The following is a 21407-nucleotide window of genomic DNA, read 5'->3' as shown; positions in this document are numbered from 1 at the left end:
TAGCTGTCAACTTTTCCCTTTTCTTGCGAGGAATCCTATTCGGAATAAGGGAATTTCCCTTTAAAAAAGGGAAACGTTGACAGCTATGAAGGAGTCATCCTCAGATAGTCTATCCAAGCAGGAAGTGATGATGGAAAAGGAGTTCAGGGTAGAGGCAGATCAGAAAGGTGGGCTATGAATTCGACTAAAAAAAGAGCTTAAGGTCAAGGACAGGTGGAATGTTCACTCAAGGAAAGGAAATGGCAGATGGTGGGAAACCTTCAACAGTGGCCTATGCAAAGAAGCCTCAGGTAGGAGCCAGCCAGCCAGAGACATGAGGAACAATACACCCTCTGGTGGCAAAGGTCCACAATTTCTAGTGACTTCTCTAAGGAAAAGAGTAATATTGAAGCTAAGATTCCATCACATACCAGCAAATTCAGGTTGCACAATTAAAACAGATTGGAGCTCCTCCTCCAAAACCAGATTTTTCACAGTGATTAAATTGATGGGGAAATGTACCAGAAAATATGGGACAACATTTCCTTCAGTATAACCACAAACAAGAATGAACGCTCAATAAGTAGTCAACCCTTTTTAATATTTACTTTGAAAAGCAGTTGCTTCAGAATATCTACCACTCACCCTATTTTTTTTCAGAAGCAGAAAACTTTCAGGAGTGGGGTAGCTGCTGTTTACATTCCTTATTTTGATTGGCAGCAAAATCCTAACCATGTTTGCTCAGAAGTAAATCCTGCTATGGTTCAGTGGGATTTAACCCCTTGTAAGGAGTGAAGCATATGATTTTAAATTAATATGACTCATTTTACCTTGTATTGATCTTCCCACTCCACTCCCAGCGGGTGATTTAATATTCATTCCCCATTTTTCTAGTAAAATATTACTAAAAATAGATTCCAAACCAGAACAAAAATACAATATAGCACAACGACATAAAATACTGGATGCATTTATCATTTTCTGTTTTCACAAAGTCGTGATGAAGGCAGTGCAATCTGTTCTACTACCTCATTGTGCCTATATATATATATATTTAAAGAAAATATTGGGGTGTGTATAACCCCCTTCTCGTATGGCAATGCACATCCCACCAAGTTGTGGGTCTGGGAAAGGAATATGAACAACAGCAGAGCTACTTCTCACTTTGCAGAAAAGCCAGCCCCATTATTTTTATGTAGATGGCATAGGATTATGAAAAATGCAGCCTTTGTCTGGTCCTGCAGAGAGCTTTGCTCACCTGATTTGTTGTTGCTCACTTGAGCTATTTTTTCATTCTCGTCCTCATCACTGTCATAATTCAGTGGTTGAATATCTGGCTCTTGCTCCACGTGGTTTACATCACATTCCTGATCAGCAAAGCTCCTCATTGCAACAAGGCGGTGGTGGATTGCTGCATATAGAGAAGCTGCATCCTTTGAGCTTGCCTGTGTTATGCACAAGACAAATAGGTCTATTAGGTACCGTTTTCCAGTTGACCAGTGAAAAATTGAGCACACCAAAGAGATTCCCAAAGTTAATGAAAAGAACTGGAGTGCCAGGTGTCCCTTCCAACTGCGCAGTTCTGCGATTCCATATTATTTCAAATGCTCAGTGTGGTTTGACATAGAATTGTCAGGCATCGGAGTCAGGAGTAGGCCAGCAATCAAAATCACTGGTGCCAATGAAGTTAACTCATTATTCAAAGAAACCAAAACATTGCAGGCCTAGCGATCACAGCAACTCTTCCCAGTAGGTCTTGCCCCAATGGAGCAGTTGTGAGGATTGAAGGTCTCGCCTTCCCACGGCTCTCTAAGGTTCCTTTCCTAGCAACCTAATGTTCCGGCGTCTTGCCTCTCATTGCTTTACCCTCGTCATTCCTCTGCATGTTCTAGGAGACCAGAGGGGAGAGGAGCTGATCACATCAGGAGGGGGAGACTCCCTAGATTATTCAGCAGCCTGCCTCACTTCTGTCACCTGGCCCCTCTCCTCTCCTGCCTCTGAGTCTGGGCTGCTCTCTGCCACAGCCTCTTCCTGCTCACTGAAGCTTGTTACCTCTTCAGCTTCCAATATCTCCCCCTCCCCCTAGTCTGCTCCCCCTTCTCCCTCTGACCACTCATCATCATCTCACCACCAATCCCCTGGCTCTGAACCTTTCTTCCCCTGGGGGTTTCCTTGGGGGGTTCTCCAGCTGGAGCCTCCCACCACCCCTCTGCATCCAGCCAGTCCATGGCAAAAATGGGGCAACAGTTAAAACATCCTATGTAAGATTTCACTAAGACTCTTCTGGAATACAATAAAACAAGGTTTAGGCATGGATGGGGATTATGTGGTCCTCCTGATACCGCCCTCCAGATAGGAGAACAACAACTATTATCTTCTTGAACATTGGCCCTGCTGATTAGCGCTGATAATAGTTACACCCCAACATCTGGAGGGTCAAGTGTTCTGCATCCCTGTTGTAGGGGGTGGCAGCAGGCAGTGCTGGGGAACCAGCACCTTGGATACAAGTCATCAAAAAGCAATGGAACTACAGACAATAAATATGCAAACAGAAGTGTGAAGCAATTAAAATTTTAAAGCTAAGCAAAGGGGGTAGCAAAACAATCTGGCCAGGGACAGTGGTGGAGGAAGGGGGTGCGGGGTGTGTGGGCCGTCCCGGGTGTCATCACTGAGGGGGTGGGGTGACAAAATGACAAAAATATTAGGGTTTTTAAAAATAATAATAATAATTTTTTTTAAAAAAAAAATGGGCTCACAAAACTTTTTAGTTCAGTCAACAAATGTAACAAAATGTGGCTGGCACTGGACGCCCCACTGCGGGGGCCGGCACTTACCTCGGGCCTGCAGTGTGCCCGAGCCATGAGTCTCTCCTGGAAGTGACGCGGTGGCTTGGGCACCTGCAGGCTCCAGCTACAGCTGAGGGGGAGGCAGCGGAGAGGCTCCACGCAGTGTGCCCCGCCCCCATGGGCAGCTCGCCCCACCCCTGGCTGCAGGACGTGTGCACCGCACTGGGCACCCGTGCGGCTAGCTACACCACTGGCCAGGGAACAGTGAAGCAAAGTAGCAAATCAGCCACTGCACCCCAAACCTTGCTGCTTGTTCTGGCCAGGGCAGAAGGTGGAGGCAGGGAGGTTCAGGAATTTTTGCTGCAGCAGCTCCTGGTTGGCTCTACCTGTATTAGAAACACCTTGACACAAGAGTCTTCCAAATCTGTAGCCGTGATGCACAGACTCTTCCGGTTTGCTCTCTCTATGACCATCTGAGTCCAGAGTCTGGTGTTAAGAATGAGCCTCATGCTCCCATGATTTCGCATTACTATAAACAGGAGAAAAGGAACATTAGAAAGAAAGGAAGATCATATTTAAATAATGGGGGAGATTTCGTCTAGTAGCACTGCAAAACTCAAGTTACTCAACTTCTGAAACATAAGAAGAGTCTGCTAGATCAGGCAAATTGCTCAATGAATCCAGCATCTTACTACCTTGGGTTTTAAAACCATGAGAAGTTTGGAATTCCCCACCTCCCCACCCCATCTTATGTCTGGAAATGCATTGTAGTAGAATAAATAAACTCAGTTATCCACTATTCCTAAATCGTCTAACTCAACTACTCACCATTTGTGACAAACACTCCCATTTCTTGAGAATGTTCAGTGTTTTGAATATCTCCATAACCTGTCTGAATACATGATGGTGTACTATAAACCAAACTTTATGTCTGCAAATGACTCTCTCTAAAAGAGGAAGTACACAAAAATGATGAATATGTTCCTATCTGCACAATGCATTCATTTAATTGTTTTAAAAAACCTACGCTTTATAAATGTTATAGTTTTGTCAATGGAGTATCCAAGTTGTTTATACGCAATTCATTTGTAATATATGGGACTCAATATGTATTAGAAATGAATTTCAAACAAATGACTCGGAAACTGCATTAATAAAGTTGTAAAATTTATAAAGGTTAGGATTTTTTAAATGAATGTATTTTGTTAATAGGAACATATTCATAACTTTTGCAAATGTAATTGTATGTGTCAGTGTTTATTGTTTTAATGTTTGCACTATGCATAAGGAGTGCCTTTTTTCTTGTGTATGTGTAGGTTTCTTGCATGTGTTTATTTACCTATTTGGAAAAAATAATAAAAAATACTGCAGCTGAATCATATATAAACCATGATGTATGCAAGATTTCCAAGACATAGCGTGAACAATTAATAAATCAATTGCTGAATGGGAGCTCATTTGATTAATTGACTAACATGTAGTTAAATGGATGAGACCCCCAACTTAAACAAATAAAATGTCTGCTGGATTGTGACGTTTATATTCTAAACCCTTTGGCAATATGTTATAGCTGTAAATACAATTTGCTCGTCTTTGCACATTTTCCACATTGATAATTGCCTATGGGGAAGATGGACTTAATGGTGAAATTAATTCTTACTCAGTCTTGACTGCAGCATTCCACACTGATTGCTGGATGTATCATTAAGTCTCAGAGAGCCACTGCCTCTTTCAGTCCAGGATGATGATACTTTATTAAATAAAAAGAGTCTGCAGTTGATCTAAAATGGGAAAATTTGAAAAAATTGTCAATTCAGACATACACTTTTTTAAAAAAAAAAACCTAAAACTTCTGTGTCATTTATATTCTTACTATTAAATAAAAATGTTGTTGCTTTTTTTAAAAAAAGAAATGGCAATTAAATGGATTACTATAGCTTATTCACAAAACTTGAAAAGAAAAATAGAACAAATGTTGGAGAAACAACCTGTGAGTTATTTGATCCCCTGTCAGACAACTATTGGGTACCTCATGGTTTGTTTTAACAAACCATGGCTTAGTGTTATGTGCAGACCAGGCCATGGCCTGTTTTTCAAATATAACAGAAATTCCCCACCAATAAATCTTTTAGGAAAAGATATACCTGTAAAACATTGTGCTCTGCTTCTTCTCCTGTAGTCACTGCAACTTTATCTAATAAATATCTTTGTGTCGGTTTGCTAGATACATAAGCAGCAGCTGATTCAACTAGTGTTGTATCCTTGGCAAAAAATGGCGCTATAGAGAAAGGAGAATAATGAAAAATCCTCAGGTTTCTATGAAAGGAAAACCTTGCAGTTTTATTGGCAGCCTGGCCACCATTTTGAATCCTCCACCTCCATCTAGTACGCTGGCTGAGACCCTACCTGCCTGAGCACTGTCCCACCAGAGCAGTACATGCTCTGATTATCTCTTGCTTGGACTGCTACAATGGGCTCTATGTGGGGCTACCTTTCAAGGTGACTCGGAAACTACAATCAATCCAGAATGCGGCTGCTAGACTGGTGACTGGAAGCAGCTGCTGGGACCATATAATACCAATCCTAAAAGATCTACAGTGGCTCCTAGTATGCTTCCAAGCGCAATTCTAATTCTAATATGTTGTTCTAATTCTAATGTGTTGTTCCTGAATGCCTGATTATCGTCTTCCAAAGCAACTACTCTATTCCGAACTTAAAAATGGAAAGCGTAATGCTGGTGGTCAACAAAAGAGGTTTAAAGACTGTCTCAAGGCAAATCTAAAAAATGTAGTATAAACACCAACAATTGGGAAACACTTGCCCGCAAGCACTCCAATTGGAGAACAGCCTTTACCAAAAGTGTCAAGGGCTTTGAAGACACTCAAACTCAGGACGCAAGGGAGAAATGTGCTAAGAGGAAGGCATGCTTGGCAAATCCACAACGTGATCAAGTCCCGTCCGGAAACCAGTGTCCCCACTGTGGAAGGACCTGTGGATCCAGAACTGACCTCCACAGTCACTTACGGACTCATTGTTAAAACTGTGTTTATGGAAGACAATCTTACTCGGTTATGAGTGATTGCCAAAGAAGAAAAGGTACCGTCATACCTTGGGTTGAATGCAATTCAGGTTGAGCACATTTGAGTTGTGCTTTGCGGCAACGGAGCATGTTACTTCCGGGTTTCGCCACTTGCGCATGTGCAGAAGCGGCGAAAAGCGACACGCATGTGCGCAGACGTGCCATCGCTAGTTACGTTTGCTTCTAGATACGAATGGGGCTCTGGAACGGATCCCGTTTGTATCCAATGGTACCACTGTATTGTTCTGAGGAGCTGGTGAATGGAAGACACCTCACTGACAAAAATGCTGGAGAGTGTTCAAGTAAAATCCTGGAAAGTGGCCTTTTTCAGGGTGTGGGAAAGAAAGATTTCAGAAATTTTCTGATAAAAATGTCATCTGAGAAATCTCCACTCAGTTCTGAGAGAGAGAGAGCATGATTTGTATGCAGTTGGACACAGGCCCAGACCCCGGCATCTAGAGTCTGAAAAGGATCAAGCAGTGAGGGATGTGAAAGTCATTGGAAAGTCACTACCAGCTGGAGCAAAGAACACTGGTCTCAACTCTAGATTCCTGTAGAGAACCTTTGACCCTCCAGATGTTGCTGAAGAAAAAAACCCACCAGCCCTAAGAAGCATGGCAGTGGCGAGGGATGTAGTTGTAGTTTCAACAACATCTGGAGGGCTATAGGATCCCAACATCTGCTGGAGTTGAACAGCAGAACAGTCTGAGGGCAAATCCACACCAGAAACTTGAAGCACATCCCACATGTGACCTCACCCAAAGAAACTACATTTCCCAGGATTCTTTGGCGGAAAGTCACATGCTTTTAAATGTGTTTTTGGCTATGCTTCATAATTAAGTGGGTCTTATCTCTTGGATTACCAAATGCAATCACAACATCATGAAGTGCAAAATGAAAGCTGCATGCTAACAAGTTAATGTCATTTATTTGGTAAGAAAGATCACCTACTTGTCTGTGGAGACCTGGTATGAAAACCTATAGGAGACGTGGATTTTTTTCCATTGTTGCCACTTTCAGAATGCAGCTCTGGGGATTTCGCTGGCCTCTAGAAAAAATTCAGGAAGGCATTACAAGTGACAAAAATCAGAACTACAACTGGGAGCATGTCAGATGCTGATATTTTACTTATTTTTAACAATTTAAAAATGAATGGCATTGTAAAATATGCAACGAGACAAGGAGCAGGTTATACTTGTATGATAGTATCCTGATTTTAATAAAGCAGGATAATGTGCAACTTTTACAAACATCCTGTAGTAAAATATTCTAGAAATACTTTAGTAGTAAAATAATCCAGCAGATAATTCTCCTCCACAAGAAGCCTTGGTATACATTAGATTCTGGCCTAGGTAAATTGAATTGGGTATCATTTTACTCTGATTTTAAAGTGTGATTTGTTCACTGTACTAAGCCAAGCATTATATCAATCTTTGCACAGAATATGAATAGTATCCTGCCTTAACTAGAATTATGAGAGCTTTTTGAACTGTTCTAAATTAAGGCATATCTATGGTAAAGTCAGAATTACTGTATTGGAACATTGGATACAGACTCATCTAAGTCATTTTACATGGTTTTCCCTCCCCAGAATGAGACAAAAATCTTTAAAACATACCAAAACTCTTTCTACTATATTTTCTCCAAACACAAAGTCAGAATGCCTACTGCTTGAGAAAGTTCTGCCTTCAGGTAGTTGGTTGCTTAAAAACAAAAAAGAAAGAACGAGTCAGGGGAGAAGAAGCCTAATCAACTTTTTTTGGGGGGGGGGAATACAAGTAAATCTGATTCACATATATGTGTATCTGTGTTTGTTTTCCTGGAGTCCTGCCAGAAAAGTCTAGGGTCAACAATTATTATTTATTTTATGAATTGCTTATGATGGGCCATCCATTTCTTGAATGCGATTAAAGCAGATGGAAAACAATTGCATATATAAAAACCATTAAAACATTTGGCTAATACGAAAACAATTTAAAAATAAGGAAAAATAACATATAAAACAATTCTTAAAACCAACAGGTATGTATATATAATCAATTTCAATTCTAATACGGATATCAATACACATATCAAATCCAATACAAATGCAGACTACTTTGAGTAGACCGTGTTGAAACCACTTGGATTTTATAGGACACCTCTTTGGGGCAATAGCTAAAGTGGCCAGGTTTCAAAGCCAGATGTTCTAAAGCCAGAGAAATGATAACTGGGCTGTTCAGAAGAGATCCCTCCATAGACTGATAGCCTCTGAGGTCCTTTAGTCCAATCCCCTTGCTCAGGGCAGGACTCTGGCAACAAGAGTTTCCCTGACAGATGGACATCCAGCCTCTGCTTAAATACAGCACAGCACCTTCCAAGACAAACAGTTCTTGCCATTACACAGTTTCTCCTAATGTTCAGCAGAAATCTGCTTCCTTGCCGTTTCCACCCATGAGTTCTAGTCCCGCCATCTGGAGCAAAAGGGAACAAGTCTGTTCTGCCATCTGCAATGACAGCCTTCCAGATTTCCTGTTTGCTTAATGTCTAGTTTGCCATCGACTCACATAACATGTAGCATCCAGAACGAGGCAGAGTTCCATGCATTTAGTCAACACCTGGAAGCCGCATCGGGGCCAGAACCACCAATCTTGCCCCCAAATATTTCTGCTCACGATGCCCACATACCACTGCAACATCAGAAAAGGGGAGTCTTCATGTGTACAGTGCAATTGTACACCTGTAGCTTCTCCATATTATCAGGACGCCTGTGAGTTTGGGGTTTCTGATGGTGTGGGCAGCCTATGCATTTATAGCTCTTTGTGTGTGGACTTTGCTTTCTGATATTATGTGGACATATGGGAGTGTGGCAGGAATGTACACAGACAATCATGGACAGGGCCCATTGGCAAAGGGGGTCTTTATTATTAAAGAGATTTAAAAAGAAGTAGTAGGCTACTGGGATGAATGTTTCGTTTCTTCCAGAACCATTTCCCACCCCAAAAATATTTCATTTAGCTTACCTTATTGTTTGAAGGCCTGAAATGTGAAGAGATGGAAGCGGCCTTTCTGAGTCATCTGCCCACAAACAGGTGTCTCCAGATACCTAAAAACAATTAAACCAATTTGGCTTTTCTTGTTTTCTGAAAGCGTACACCAGCACTGGATATGGCACCTTCAATTACCCTACCATATGGGTGTCGTGTTTGCAGGCCACTATCCCTCCCCCTTTTTTTCAAATTTTCAAATTAATTTTCCAAGTTTATAACAAATAAAACACACAAGAAAAAGACATTACAATACTAAAAAAAAGGCAACAAAAACAAACATGTAAACACCTAATACAGTACTTTAAGACCTAATTTGATTTTCATTGTTAACTGACTTCTTTGAATCCCTCCTTACTGAGTTTCACCGAATCACTTTTTTAACAGCTCTCCAATATCCTCTTTCTAATCAAATTGACACCTTTAATTTTCAATCTTCTTCTCTTTTCATAATTATCTAAATCCATAGTATTTTACAATTCATTCTTACTCTAGTCCTAGGCCTATTTGATACTTTCAAGTAACTTCTACTTATTGTATGTTACAATGTTTGGCTAAATAGTCTTTAAATTTCTTCTTTATATTCCTCTTCTTTCTGATCGCGGATTCTTCCAGTCAGCTCGGCTAGCTCCAAAAAGTCTAACATCTTCATCTGCCATCACTATCCACCCCCCATAACCAGTCCTCCAAACTCTGGCAGGACCTGGCAGGGAGAGGGAGAGGACGTGAGGTGTTGCAAGTCACAAGCCAAATGGTATAAAGCTGTTGCCACCACCTCCTTTCCTGGGTCAACCCTCAAATGGGGTCCAAGGAGGAGAACCCCCACTTTGATATTGACCAGGTTGCCCAACCCTGTGTCACTTTACTGTGACGCAGACAGAAATCCAACAGGTAGTGTGTATCAAGTGGTCAGGCACCAGTTCAGCTTCTCCGGCAAAAGGCACAAAATACAAAAGGCAAAAGTCCTTTTCCAAATTTATTGAAAAAGCCACTCAGCAAGTAAAAGCTTGCACGTTTCTTAAAAGGTTACAAACAAGAAAAATAAAAATGTTGCGCAGTATAACTGACTAAAACATACTCACAAAGTAACAGTTCAAAACACGGCAAGTCATCAAAGTTTCTTTGCCAGTCAAGCGCCCTCAGTCACAAAACACCAGTCATGGTGGTCTGCAATTTGCATCTCAGTTCCTCAAACTTTTATCCTTGAGGATCCCACGTGGAGAAGGGGTTTAGGGACCAATCATTTCTTTTGGTGAATTACCAAATACCACTGGCTGTATGATGACTATAACTCCTGATTGTCAGGAGACCAAGACAGCTGAACTTTGTTTATGCTCAAAGGACCTTGAGATCACAAGGTACTCTCTTCCTTCCCAGACTCGTACCAGGCTTTTTGAGCTGTAAATTGCCTGATAGCCTTTTCACACCCATTCCACATCCGAGCTCCCCAACTGTCAGAATTTTCAAATCAGATAACATCTTCTTCCTGCCCAAAGAAGGGATGCAATTTGATTCTCACTTCTAAAGACAGGAAGTCTGCAGTTAAAGAGACCAGACCTCTGTGTCCCAGAAATCCACAGCTTTACTCTCCCACAATTCCTCACACCTACATGAACCAAAGTTTTAACATGCTAAGATTTCCCAACTTCACTACAAGGGGCATTTAAAATAGATGGAATGCTAGCCAGAACAGCTTTAAAATGCCATTCACACCAGAACACAAACTGGTCCCCTTATTTTAATGGAACTCAGGAAATACCGCATTTTTTGCTCTATAAGACTCACTTTTTCCCTGCTAAAAAGTAAGGGGGAATGTGTGTGCATCTTATGGAGCGAGTGCAGGCTGCCCAGCTATCCCAGAAGCCAGAACAGCAAGAGGGATTGCTGCTTTCACTACGCAGCGATCCCTCTTGCTGTTCTGGCTTCTGAGATTCAGAATATTTTTTTTCTTGTTTTCCTCCTCCAAAAACTAGGTGCGTCTTGTGGTCAGGTTTGTCTTATAGAGCAAAAAATACGGTACTTGGCTTGGGTTGGTCATCTGCCCCCACTGCCAGTTCAAGTGCCTTTAAGAACTGCATCTGCTGCATGAGCCTGTCTATTACGATCTGCCTCAAGGCCAAACTACAAGTGGAATCCATCACACGGTTTGCCCATCATTTTTCTTTTGCAAAGGGCCAGTGTGTGGTCCTCAATCTGGATCAGAAACAATGGCATGGAGATGCTTAAAAAAAGGAGGAGGATACAACTTTACTCCCTTTTGTGGTCCAGATTCAGTAAAGGGGCTACATGAGTATCATCAGCTCCCACTTCAGATCTTTGCCTACCACATGCCCTAAAGGGGTGCATCATGGCTTCAGGTGGCTAATGTGTGAGTATTGCAATACTGAACTAGTACCCAGTCCTTGTACTTCTTTGCAAGACATCTGGGAGATAAAAACCCAATTCCATAAGGTATTATGAGCCATGTCTGGAACAAGGCTTCCTATATGTGCTATATTTTACCTCAGTGTCTGATTCGTGTTTATCCTCCAGGACATTTTCAATCTCAATCTTCTCTACTGGTTTGTGCAAAGGAACTTGCGGTGGTTGTAAGATGGCAGGCCTTAAAACATCCCGTTGTACATTTGTTGAAGGAAGACCTTGCAGAATAGAGAGAAACAGGGATTTTTAAAAAATGGTTATTTCTTGTTGCACACCCTTCTTGTACAAGGGTTTCTTAAAGTCACATGAATGAAGGAAAAACTAATCCTTCATTATGATAGTCATGCCAACTGAACTTCTGTCATATTTTCACACTAGGAACATTGCAGCTAGGTCACAGAATCACGAGGCTATACATATACAATATATTTGAATCACACATCCACGCTGGCTAAGAATCATGGGAACTGTAGTTTGTTAAGAGTTCTAGGAATTGTAGTTCTGTGAAGGGTAAACTACAATCCCCAAGATTATTTGGGGAGAATGTAATTAAATTGATGGTTTGTGCACTGCCATATAGTGGTACCTCGGGTTAAGTACTTAATTCGTTCCGGAGGTCCGTTCTTAACCTGAAACTGTCCTTAACCTGAAGCACTACTTTAGCTAATGGGGCCTTCTGCTGCTGCCGCGCTGCCGGAGCCCGATTTCTGTTCTTATCCTGAAGCAAATTTCTTAACCTGAAGCACTATTTCTGGGTTAGCGGAGTCTGTAACCTGAAGCGTATGTAACCCGAGGTACCACTGTAATTTGAAGGGTTTTCAGCAGAGTCTGGGTGGACACTTATTAGGGAAGCTCTAGTAGGAGGTTTCCTGCATGGGCATGCAGTTGAACTAGATAACCTTGAAGTGCCTTCTAACTCCATCCTAAGACTTTCTAGATTTTTGGAGGGAAGGTGGTTAAAAACATATTTTGCTCTTACATCTGTACACTAGAGCCGAAGCAAATTTTGCAAAATTTCAAAATCCCACATGAATGTAAAAACAAATAGATCATGATTGGGGTGCATGGTATACATGGTAAATTGAGAGTTATATGATATGCCTGAACAATGGGTTTAAATGAGGTTCATAACACCCTTTCTGCACAATCTACAAGTCCTAGAAATTTCCTTCCAGTCTAGTTCCATGATCATCCATAAGCTAGGGGGCAGTGTGGCATACATGGCAGGATTTCATGTACAATAGAGGCTTTTCCATAGTAATGCCCTCTATTCCCTTCACTTCTAGTCCATATAAAGGGGCCTATGTAATAGCCCCATATAATGGCTCCATTAAAGCGGTACTGTCAGGAAATTGCCATCGGAAGAAGAGGTGGCGGAAGGGCTCCAGGAGAATAGGCGAGACTCTGCAGCAGAAGAGGGAACCAGTAGGGGGGGAGCAGGAGCTCCAAGGGGAAGGGAATCGGAGGAGAGGCTCTGGGACACTTCCAGTGAAAACAGCGAAGAGGTATCAAGGCCCCCTTTAGGAACCCCCACCCCTCGCCGGAAACTGTCATGCAGGGAATCCAGGAGACGTGTTTCCGTTAAGCAGCTTTTATGCTGGAAGCGTTTCCGCAGGCGCCCACTGTCGGATTCTACCAGCGACTGACGGAGCCATGTCAAAGGGCTCCGCTCAAGGCAGAGCTTTGCTACGCTGAGCAAACTCTGAGGGACCAACCCTTTTACGCACAAGTAGCTCATTGTCCCATCACAGGTACCTATTTATCTACTTGCACTTTGACGTGCTTTCAAACTGCTAGGTTGGCAGGAGCAGGGACCGAGCAAAGGGAGCTCACCCCGTCGCTGGGATTCAAACCACTGACCTTCTGATCGGCAACTCCTAGGCTCTGTGGTTTAACCCACAATGCCACCCGCGTCCCACAATGGTTCCATTGCACTGTAATAACTGTACCTTTTTCTGTTTCTTTCACAGCAATGTTCTTTTGTAGTAGCGCTGAGGTCATGAATATGTTATTCTTCTTTACTGCAAAACAGTGTAAAGTGTTTAACTAAATTGGTTTTCTTTTTTCCTCTTTCCTCTTCTTGTTTATTTTGTACTGAGTTTTACCAGTGAGTCAAAACTCCCTCAAGCACTGACAAAATAATAATAATAATACTATTCCGGCCTACTAAATCACTCTTTAGTCATACTTTAATTTACCTGGCTGGGGTGGTGGAAATGTTGGAAGGATGTTAAAGGAAGATGATCTTGCTCTTTTGGGGGAAAGAACATTTTCTGGAAACACAAGAAGCAAATCATAAATTTCCCCAAGGGTATTTTACACTTATAACTTAAACAAATGTAATTATGCCAGCATGTAAAACCCAATTATAGCACCATGTTTCTTTGATAAAAAAAAACTTGGCAGATATATAGACTAAGGCAGACTTCCCAAACTTGGTACCTTCCATATATTTTTGATTCCAACTCCTATCAACTGCATTCAGGGTGACCATCCACAATGGTCAGGGATGATGGAAATTTTATCCAAAACATCTGGAGGACACTTGGTGGGGAAAGCTGAACTAAGCATGAGATTATTCTTAAAGTTTCTGTCCTACAACCATTCACATCCCACTGTCGTCCATTTCAAGCTATGCTTAACTACTGTATTTTTTGCTCTATAAGACTCACTTTTTCCCTCCTAAAAAGTAAGGGGAAATGTGTGTGCGTCTTATGGAGTGAATGCAGGCTGCGCAGCTATCCCAGGAGCCAGAACAGCAAGAGGGATTGCTGCTTTCACTGCGCAGCGATCCCTCTTGCTGTTCTGGCCTCTGAGATTCAGAATATTTTTTTCTTGTTTTCCTCCTCCAAAAACTACGTGCGTCTTGTGGTCTGGTGCGTCTTATAGAGCAAAAAATATGGTAAGTACCTTTGAAATCAGTGGGAATTAAAACGTGCTGTTCAGCATTTAATTCCAACTGAGTGAGTACAATTTGAAACCAGGTAGAATAAGGGGTTTACTCTCAATATAAAATACAGTACTGGAAATTGAAATGGGCTAAGAAGTCATACCTCTGTATGACTGGGAGTCGGAAGTTTGAAAAGAAAAAGACGACGATCTTGCACGTTTTCTGGAATAACCAGTGGAAACTAAAAGGGGGAAAAACACAGTACACATCATCATGCACTACAATTCCTTTCAACCTCAGCAATACAACAGCTCCAAGGAATCAAACCCAAGGCTACACAGTGTGACATAGTGGTTAGATTGTCAGACTAGGATGTGGGAGACCAAGGTTCAAATCCTCTCTCAGTGCACCGTGTTAAGTTGTGAGTGAACATATCAGACGACACAGCGATTCTTCAAACAGCTCTTGTTTATTCACAGGCCAGGACAGAACTGAACTGAAGAGTTCAGTCAGCCTGCTTATATAGAGCTCCAGTACAATGTAACTGTAACAATTTTCTAAAACTATCCAATCACTGAACGTCACTTTCGATCCCTTATTTGCATAACTATCTACCGTATCCCCCTGCTGGCCCAGGATGAGAACTTCAGTACATAACACACCGGGTGACCTTGGGCCAGCCATTGCCTCTCAGCAGCCTAACGTACCTCACAGGGCTGTTTGGGGGATTAAATGAGAACCATGTATGAAACCTTGAGCTCCTTGGAGAAATAGGTGGGAAATAAATGCAATTAAAAAAACAATAAAGACTCTACAACCTGAAAAAAGAGACAAAGCACATGCTTTTGTAACCCCCCAAAAATATTTAATACAATTTATTATTAAAATAAAAAAGATCCTTGCCACTTCCCCAGGTGGTAAGGACCTATGTGATCAGTCCTCTACGTGGAGAGAGGCAGGGCTGTTGTGGGGATTAAATGATGAGCAGGAGAACCGTGTATGTCACCTTGAGTTGCTTGGGGGGGGGGAATGGACGATAAATGCAGTAGTAAGTAAGTAAGTAAGTAAGTAAGTAAGTAAGTAAGTAAGTAAGGCTGTCTTGTGATTGTCAGAAGATGGCTGATAAATCAAGGGTTCTCCCTAAACAAGGGTAGATTATCCTAGGATTACAAGTATATTTGAATAATTAAATTATAATTAAAATTTATTGCCCGTTGAGTAAGTTGTCCAAGAGAGAGCACGCTCTTGCCCATATCCCACCGATGACTAAGATAATCACATGTCCTGGTTTGCAGAGGGCAGAGAACAGCCCTTTATTCAAAAGGCTGAATAAAACAAGTTTTGTAGACATGGCTATTTTTTCATAGGAATGCAGGTGCTGGGTGTGCAGGGACCCTACTTCCAAAAAAGGGGGGGGGCAAGAATATATGCAGCTGCTTAGTCTCAGGTTTGATGCGATATCAGATTTGGTGCCAAACCAGAAGCAATACAGGTATTTATTGGCATGAAAAATCCTGAGGCAGAGGATTGAATCTAGGTGATGTGTTGATGCCCTGGGTTGACTAAGGTGAATACCTATTTACTAAATAAAAATGATACTATGTACTTTACAACCAGTTGGTGTTGGAAGCTTTCTTAACAAAAATAAATGATTACATTAAAAATACATATATTGTTATTATTTTATTTTTAATAAAGTAATAATAATAATTAAAAAATGTGCACCCCACTTTAAAGGCCATTATTTATCATAATTATCCTACTTTCCAAAAATCTAACACTTCTTGCGATGGTTTGATCTCTTTCTGTTTTAACAATACAAATTCCACAAATAGTTTCCATATCTCCTCAAAGTCATTTCTCTTCCATATTCCCCTTCCTACTTTGACAGCGCACATTAATTTATCGTTAATCGCTATATCCCACACTTCTTTATACCATCCTTCTATTTGGAATCAACCTTGCTTTTCCCATTTCCTAGCTAGGATAATTCTTGCCGCCTGATTACCTTTTTCGGTCTTGCACACAGGATCTTCTGCAGGCCTCTGGACAGAAAGAGAGAGTAGTCAGCCCTCAGTTGAGGATTGCCAGATGTCAGTTATTTTAAGAGAGACCCCTAGTTGGACACTGATTTTTGCCAGCCCTGGAAATATGTGTAACAGAATGCATAGCAGAAACTGAGGCTCAGTCTAGATCATGAACAGATGATGTTGGAGATCATTTTTCATCAGCCCCACCTCAGCGGCAAAAGTATACAGGGCAACAAATGAGACTCTTAGCTACAGGCTACAGTGGTACCTCAGGTTAAGAACTTAATTCGTTCCAGAGGTCCATTCTTAACCTGAAACTGTTCTTAACCTGAAGCACCACTTTCGCTAATGGGGCCTCCTGCTGCCGCCACACGATTTCTGTTCTCATCCTGAAGCAAAGTTTTAAACTCGAGGTACTGTTTCTGGGTTAGCGGAGTCTGTAACCTGAAGCATCTGTAACCTGAAGTACCACTGTATTTTCTACATGCACTCACACTTTCATCTGTCTCCTCCATCCAGACCAGCAAGAGACATTAACAGAGCTTAACAACATATTCTAGCCACACAAAAACACTCAGTGTGTACAGTCACCAAGGGGACATGGGCTGGGGAGAGGGGAGTGTCCTTGGAAGACTTCCAGGGGGCAGAGACCTCGAGGGTTGCATTTGCTCCCAAGACCTGAGATTCCCCACCGCTGCTCTGTATGCATTCAGAGTACAGTGGTACCTTGGGTTAAGAACTCGATTCGTTCCGGAGGTCCATTCTTAACCTGAAACTGCTCTTAACCTGAAGCACCACTTTAGCTAATAGGGCCTCCTACTGTTGCTGCACCGCTACCACGCAATTTCTGTTCTCATCCTGAAACAAAGTTCTTAACCCAAGGTACTATTTATGGGTTAACGAAGTCTGTAACCTGAAGCGTCTGTAATCCGATGTACCACTCTGGGTTATTTGTGGGGCATAGGAATTTGTTCATTCCCCAAAAAAATATATTCCGGCCCCCCACAAATTCTGAGGGATAGTGGACCACCCCCGTGCTGAAAAAGTTTGCTGACCCCTGTTCTAAATTCTACTACTATGGCTGGGAACCCAGGTTTTCCAGGATTCCTGATTACACATCTGCCCCAGGTGCGTACAGATGTATCTATGAATGCAGACTCTCTGCTGAACACACATAGACCTGCTGCTGTGGTCCTGCACCTCCCACCTTGTGCCCTGACTCACCCCAGGTGTGTTGTCAGGAGAAATGCAAGAAGGGGAGGCTTCCATTCGTACCTTGCAAGGGCGTTCCTTCTTGAAAACAAATATGGGCTGTGCAATCACGGATCTGCCTTGGGGAAAGAAGAAAGACTCCATATTAAACAGTGTGTGAATTCAAATAATGTTTCCTTTTGCACTATACAAATATAACAGGTTTTCGATGATTTGGGATTTCTGAACAGAACTCAGCTATTCTGGGAACACAATATTTCATCTTTTGACACCATGCCCTCTTCAAATCCACACCATTGCTTTTTCTGTTATCTTTCGGGGATGCAGCTGTACTAGATGAAAAAATGTATTTATTGTTGTGTACTTTTACCTTTGGGTCACGGGTGGCTCTGTGGGTTAAACCACAGAGCCCAGGACTTGCCGATCAGAAAGTCGGCGGTTCGAATCCCCACGATGGGGTAAGCTTCTGTTGCTCGGTCCCTGCTTCTGCCAACCTAGCAGTTCGAAAGCATGTCAAAGTGCAAGTAGATAAATAGGTACCGCTCCGGTGGGAAGGTAAACGGCGTTTCCGTGCACTGCTCTGGTTCACCAGAAGCGGCTTAGTCCTGCTGGCCACATGACCCGGAAGCTGTACGCCGGCTCCCTCGGCCAATAAAGAGAGATGAGCACCGCAACCCCAGAGTCATCCACGACTGGACCTAATGGTCAGGGGTCCCTTTACCTTTACCTTTTTACTTTTACCTTTGTATTCTCTAAAGCAGCTTTGTACTAGATGGGGGGGGGAATGTGTTTATTGTTGTGTACTTTGATGTTTCTATTCTCCAAAACAGGTTTGGGACCTTTACCTAATGATAGGGACGGTTCTGGTAGCAGGAGCAGCTTAGGGGGTGCTCCAGTTGCCCCGTAATCACCTTGTTTCAACATTGGATGTGTGGTCCAATTCAGCCATTTGCCTGACTGGGGCCTCAGAAAGTGGCAGGGAAACAGCACCCAGAAACACATTTTACAACGACTTGTTCATCTTGAAGGACAAGTTGTGGCTCATCCTCTCAGCCTCAAAGAAAGGTGCCTTTGTCCCACCTGTGCAACATTAACATAAATCTACCCAATCGTTTGGCTGTTTCTTGGCCCACTAGTTTCCTTTGCAATGGAAACCTGCACTTCAGCCTAAGTCCACTGTCTCTGGCTTCTCTTTGGGAGTGCGTCCCATGCATGCACCCTCATTTCATCCTCACCCCACGGCATGGGATGCCTGCACAAACGTCCGATTTCCATGTCATACAAAACTATCCTATTTCAACATCATCTATAGGACCTTTTGCAGATACCATTTTAGCAGGTGATCCATTCAACACACTATAGAAGGGTCAGCAAACTTTATCAGCAGGGGGCCGGTCCACTGTCCCTCAGACCTTGTGGGAGGCCGGACTATATTTTAGAAAAAAATATGATTGAATTCCTATGCCCCACAAATAACCCAGAGATGCATTTTAAATGAAAGCACACATTCTACTCATGTAAAAACACCAGGCAGACCCCACAAATAATCCAGAGATGCATTTTAAATAAAAGGACACATTCTACTCATGTAAAAACACGCTGATTCCCAGACCATCTGTGGGCTGGATTTAGAAGGTTATTGGGCCGGATCTGGCCCCGGGCCCTAGTTTGCCTACCCATGCTCCATAGGAATTGGGCCTTTAGTGTCCTGACACCTACCATGTGAAATTCTCTCCTGTTAAATATTAGACAGGCGCTGTCCCTTTCCCAGTCTGCATCTGTATTGGAACTATTTCCAGATGTTTTTAGGTGTATCAATTAATGTTTTTACTGCCCTGGCCCCTATGGGAGGAAGGGCAGAATATGAATTTAATTAATAATGATAATGATAGTAAGTGTTGTTCTCAAATCAACAGCAAGCAATTTTAGGTGCTTCTCTTCATCTTCCTAAAAGTAACTTAATAGACGTAACGGCAGGGTTAAAACTGAGCAAGGATGCAATTATGGCCCATATACCCATCTTTAAACAAACCACAGTTTGGTTATATATGCAACTCTATTTAAAGAAAAGGAATAATGAACTATTTCTCCTGAGCTGTTAATGATTACAGCTCAGTCAAATTGCACAGAGGTATAATTCTGCATGTGGAGGCAGTTATTGATAACTTAACCGCATGTTTAAAAAAACAGAGGTAGATTTGCCTGTACCCCACAAAGGTATAATTTGTGAAGCCACCCCACAAGCTTGTATAATTTATTATGAGCATTGCTCAAGTGAAACTTATTAAAATATTCATCAATTCACCACACAGACAGTTAAGAAACTTTATATAGAGCTTGGCTTAGCTAGCACAACCATTTAATGTTGGAACATTCTGAAATAGTTGCCAAATACAGATTGGACACTTCCTTTCCAGGGTGTTTAAAAATATTTATAAGATATATTTAATCTTTCAGTGTACAGTATATGTGTGCATATATGAATAGTCTCCAGAGTATCTGGGATCCTCCTTACAAAACCTATGCAATCAAATATATTCTGTTCTCATAAAACCAGCTGCAAAAATGTGTAATGGGTTGTTAATTATAACATGCCATATGAAATAATATTATAGCCCAATGGGGAAGGGACCATGCACAGCACTGCAGGAAAGCAGTAAATCAGGCATTTGGTATTTGCCTATGCATGCTCAACTGTGTGTAGCATTCAGACGTCCCATTTCATCAGATGGTAGAGTAATAATAATAATTTTAATAATAATTTATTATTTATACTCTGCCCATCTGGCTGGGTTTCCCCAGCCACTCTGGACAGCTCCCAACAGAATATTAAAGACACGATAAAACATCTAACATTAAAAAGCCTTAAACAGGGCTGCCTTCAGATGTCTTCTAAAAGTCAGATAGTTGATTATTTCCTTGACATCTGATAGGAGGGCGTTCCACAGGGTGGGTGTCACTACTGAGAAGGCCCTCTGCCTGGTTCCCTGTAACCTCACTTCTCTTGGTGAGGGAACCGCCAGAAGGCCCTCAGAGCTGGACCTCAGTGTTCAGGCTGAACGATGGGGGTGGAGACGCTCCTTCAGGTATACTGGGCCGAGGCCATTGAGGGCTTTAAAGGTCAGCACCAACACTTTGAATTGTGCTAGAAAACGTACTGGGAGCCGATGTAGGTCTTTCAGGACTGGTGTTATATGGCCACTCCCAGGCACAAGTCTAGCTGCCGCATTCTGGATTAGTTGTAGTTTCTGGGTCACCTTCAAAGGTAGCCCCACGTAGAGTCAGGAACAGTGTGTCAAGTGCATGGCAAGGATGTTAAACTAGCTGGGCCTTTGGCTGATCTAGGGAGGCTCATTTTATGGTCTTAAAAATGCCTTTGTTTTTGTTAGTATCAATGTCGAAAAATCATCGTAATGTACAAGGCAGGCAGAAGGGAGCTTTCATTCTCATCTGCTCTTCCAATGACAAGTGCTTCTGCCATGATCTAATGGGGGGCAACTGATATACCGTATAAGGCAGTCTGCATGCATTCACAGACACACTCAATTTGTCAACCCACATAGTTTTAAAGATCCTGCAGCAGGATGTAGGTGCTTCAGGGTGAAACCTGAAGTACGACCCTTAAACCCAAATGTCTGACATCAGTCCTTTTTATGTTCTCTGTAGCAACTTGCATTCTAATATCCTAACCACCTTGAGCTGGAGCAAAATAAAATCTTTTTCTTTTTTTAATTAGCAGACATAAGTAGCTGAAGACGGTTAGAAATGGGTGGATCTGTCCATTTCAGTTCATCCTTTTCCCAATTTTAAGTTCCGTTCTCCGCATTTCCACATTGCATTTTTTTAAAAAAATCACAAAAATCCACGTGTGAATTTCTCCTAATACGCATACATCTTTTTTGCAAAGCAAAACATGTAGAAAATACTAATATAATGTATTTTCAACAATATGTGCGATTTTATGCCCACCTTGTTCTGTGCGCC

General features: G+C 42.1%; 1 protein-coding gene across 5 annotated transcripts in view; it reads right to left on the bottom strand.

The window, feature by feature from the left end:
* Window positions 1-21407, bottom strand: part of RANBP3L (RAN binding protein 3 like) — a 50721-nt gene that overhangs the window by 18734 nt on the left and 10580 nt on the right. For 2 of the 5 annotated variants that reach the window (XR_014172704.1, XM_081929809.1), the window contains exons 2-14: window positions 17436-17542; window positions 16190-16226; window positions 14345-14422; window positions 13490-13564; window positions 13241-13312; window positions 11373-11509; window positions 8847-8929; window positions 7463-7547; window positions 6796-6892; window positions 4910-5043; window positions 4426-4546; window positions 3152-3294; window positions 1238-1424 (exon numbers count right to left, since the gene is read on the bottom strand). Coding sequence is in view for 4 of the 5 variants with exons in the window: in XM_081929809.1 (XP_081785935.1) it covers window positions 1238-1424; window positions 3152-3294; window positions 4426-4546; window positions 4910-5043; window positions 6796-6892; window positions 7463-7547; window positions 8847-8929; window positions 11373-11509; window positions 13241-13312; window positions 13490-13564; window positions 14345-14422; window positions 16190-16226; window positions 17436-17542 (1356 nt within the window). In the remaining variant the exon portion in view is untranslated. The remainder of the gene's footprint in view (window positions 1-1237; window positions 1425-3151; window positions 3295-4425; window positions 4547-4909; window positions 5044-6795; window positions 6893-7462; window positions 7548-8846; window positions 8930-11372; window positions 11510-13240; window positions 13313-13489; window positions 13565-14344; window positions 14423-16189; window positions 16227-17435; window positions 17543-21407) is intronic. The other 3 variants (XM_081929810.1, XM_081929811.1, XM_081929812.1) reach the window with 3 other exon arrangements.

The sequence above is a fragment of the Podarcis melisellensis genome (genome assembly GCF_964234715.1).
Source record: "Podarcis melisellensis genome assembly, chromosome: 11".
NCBI lineage: Eukaryota > Metazoa > Chordata > Lepidosauria > Squamata > Lacertidae > Podarcis > Podarcis melisellensis.
This window is presented reverse-complemented; position numbering and strand designations above follow the sequence as displayed.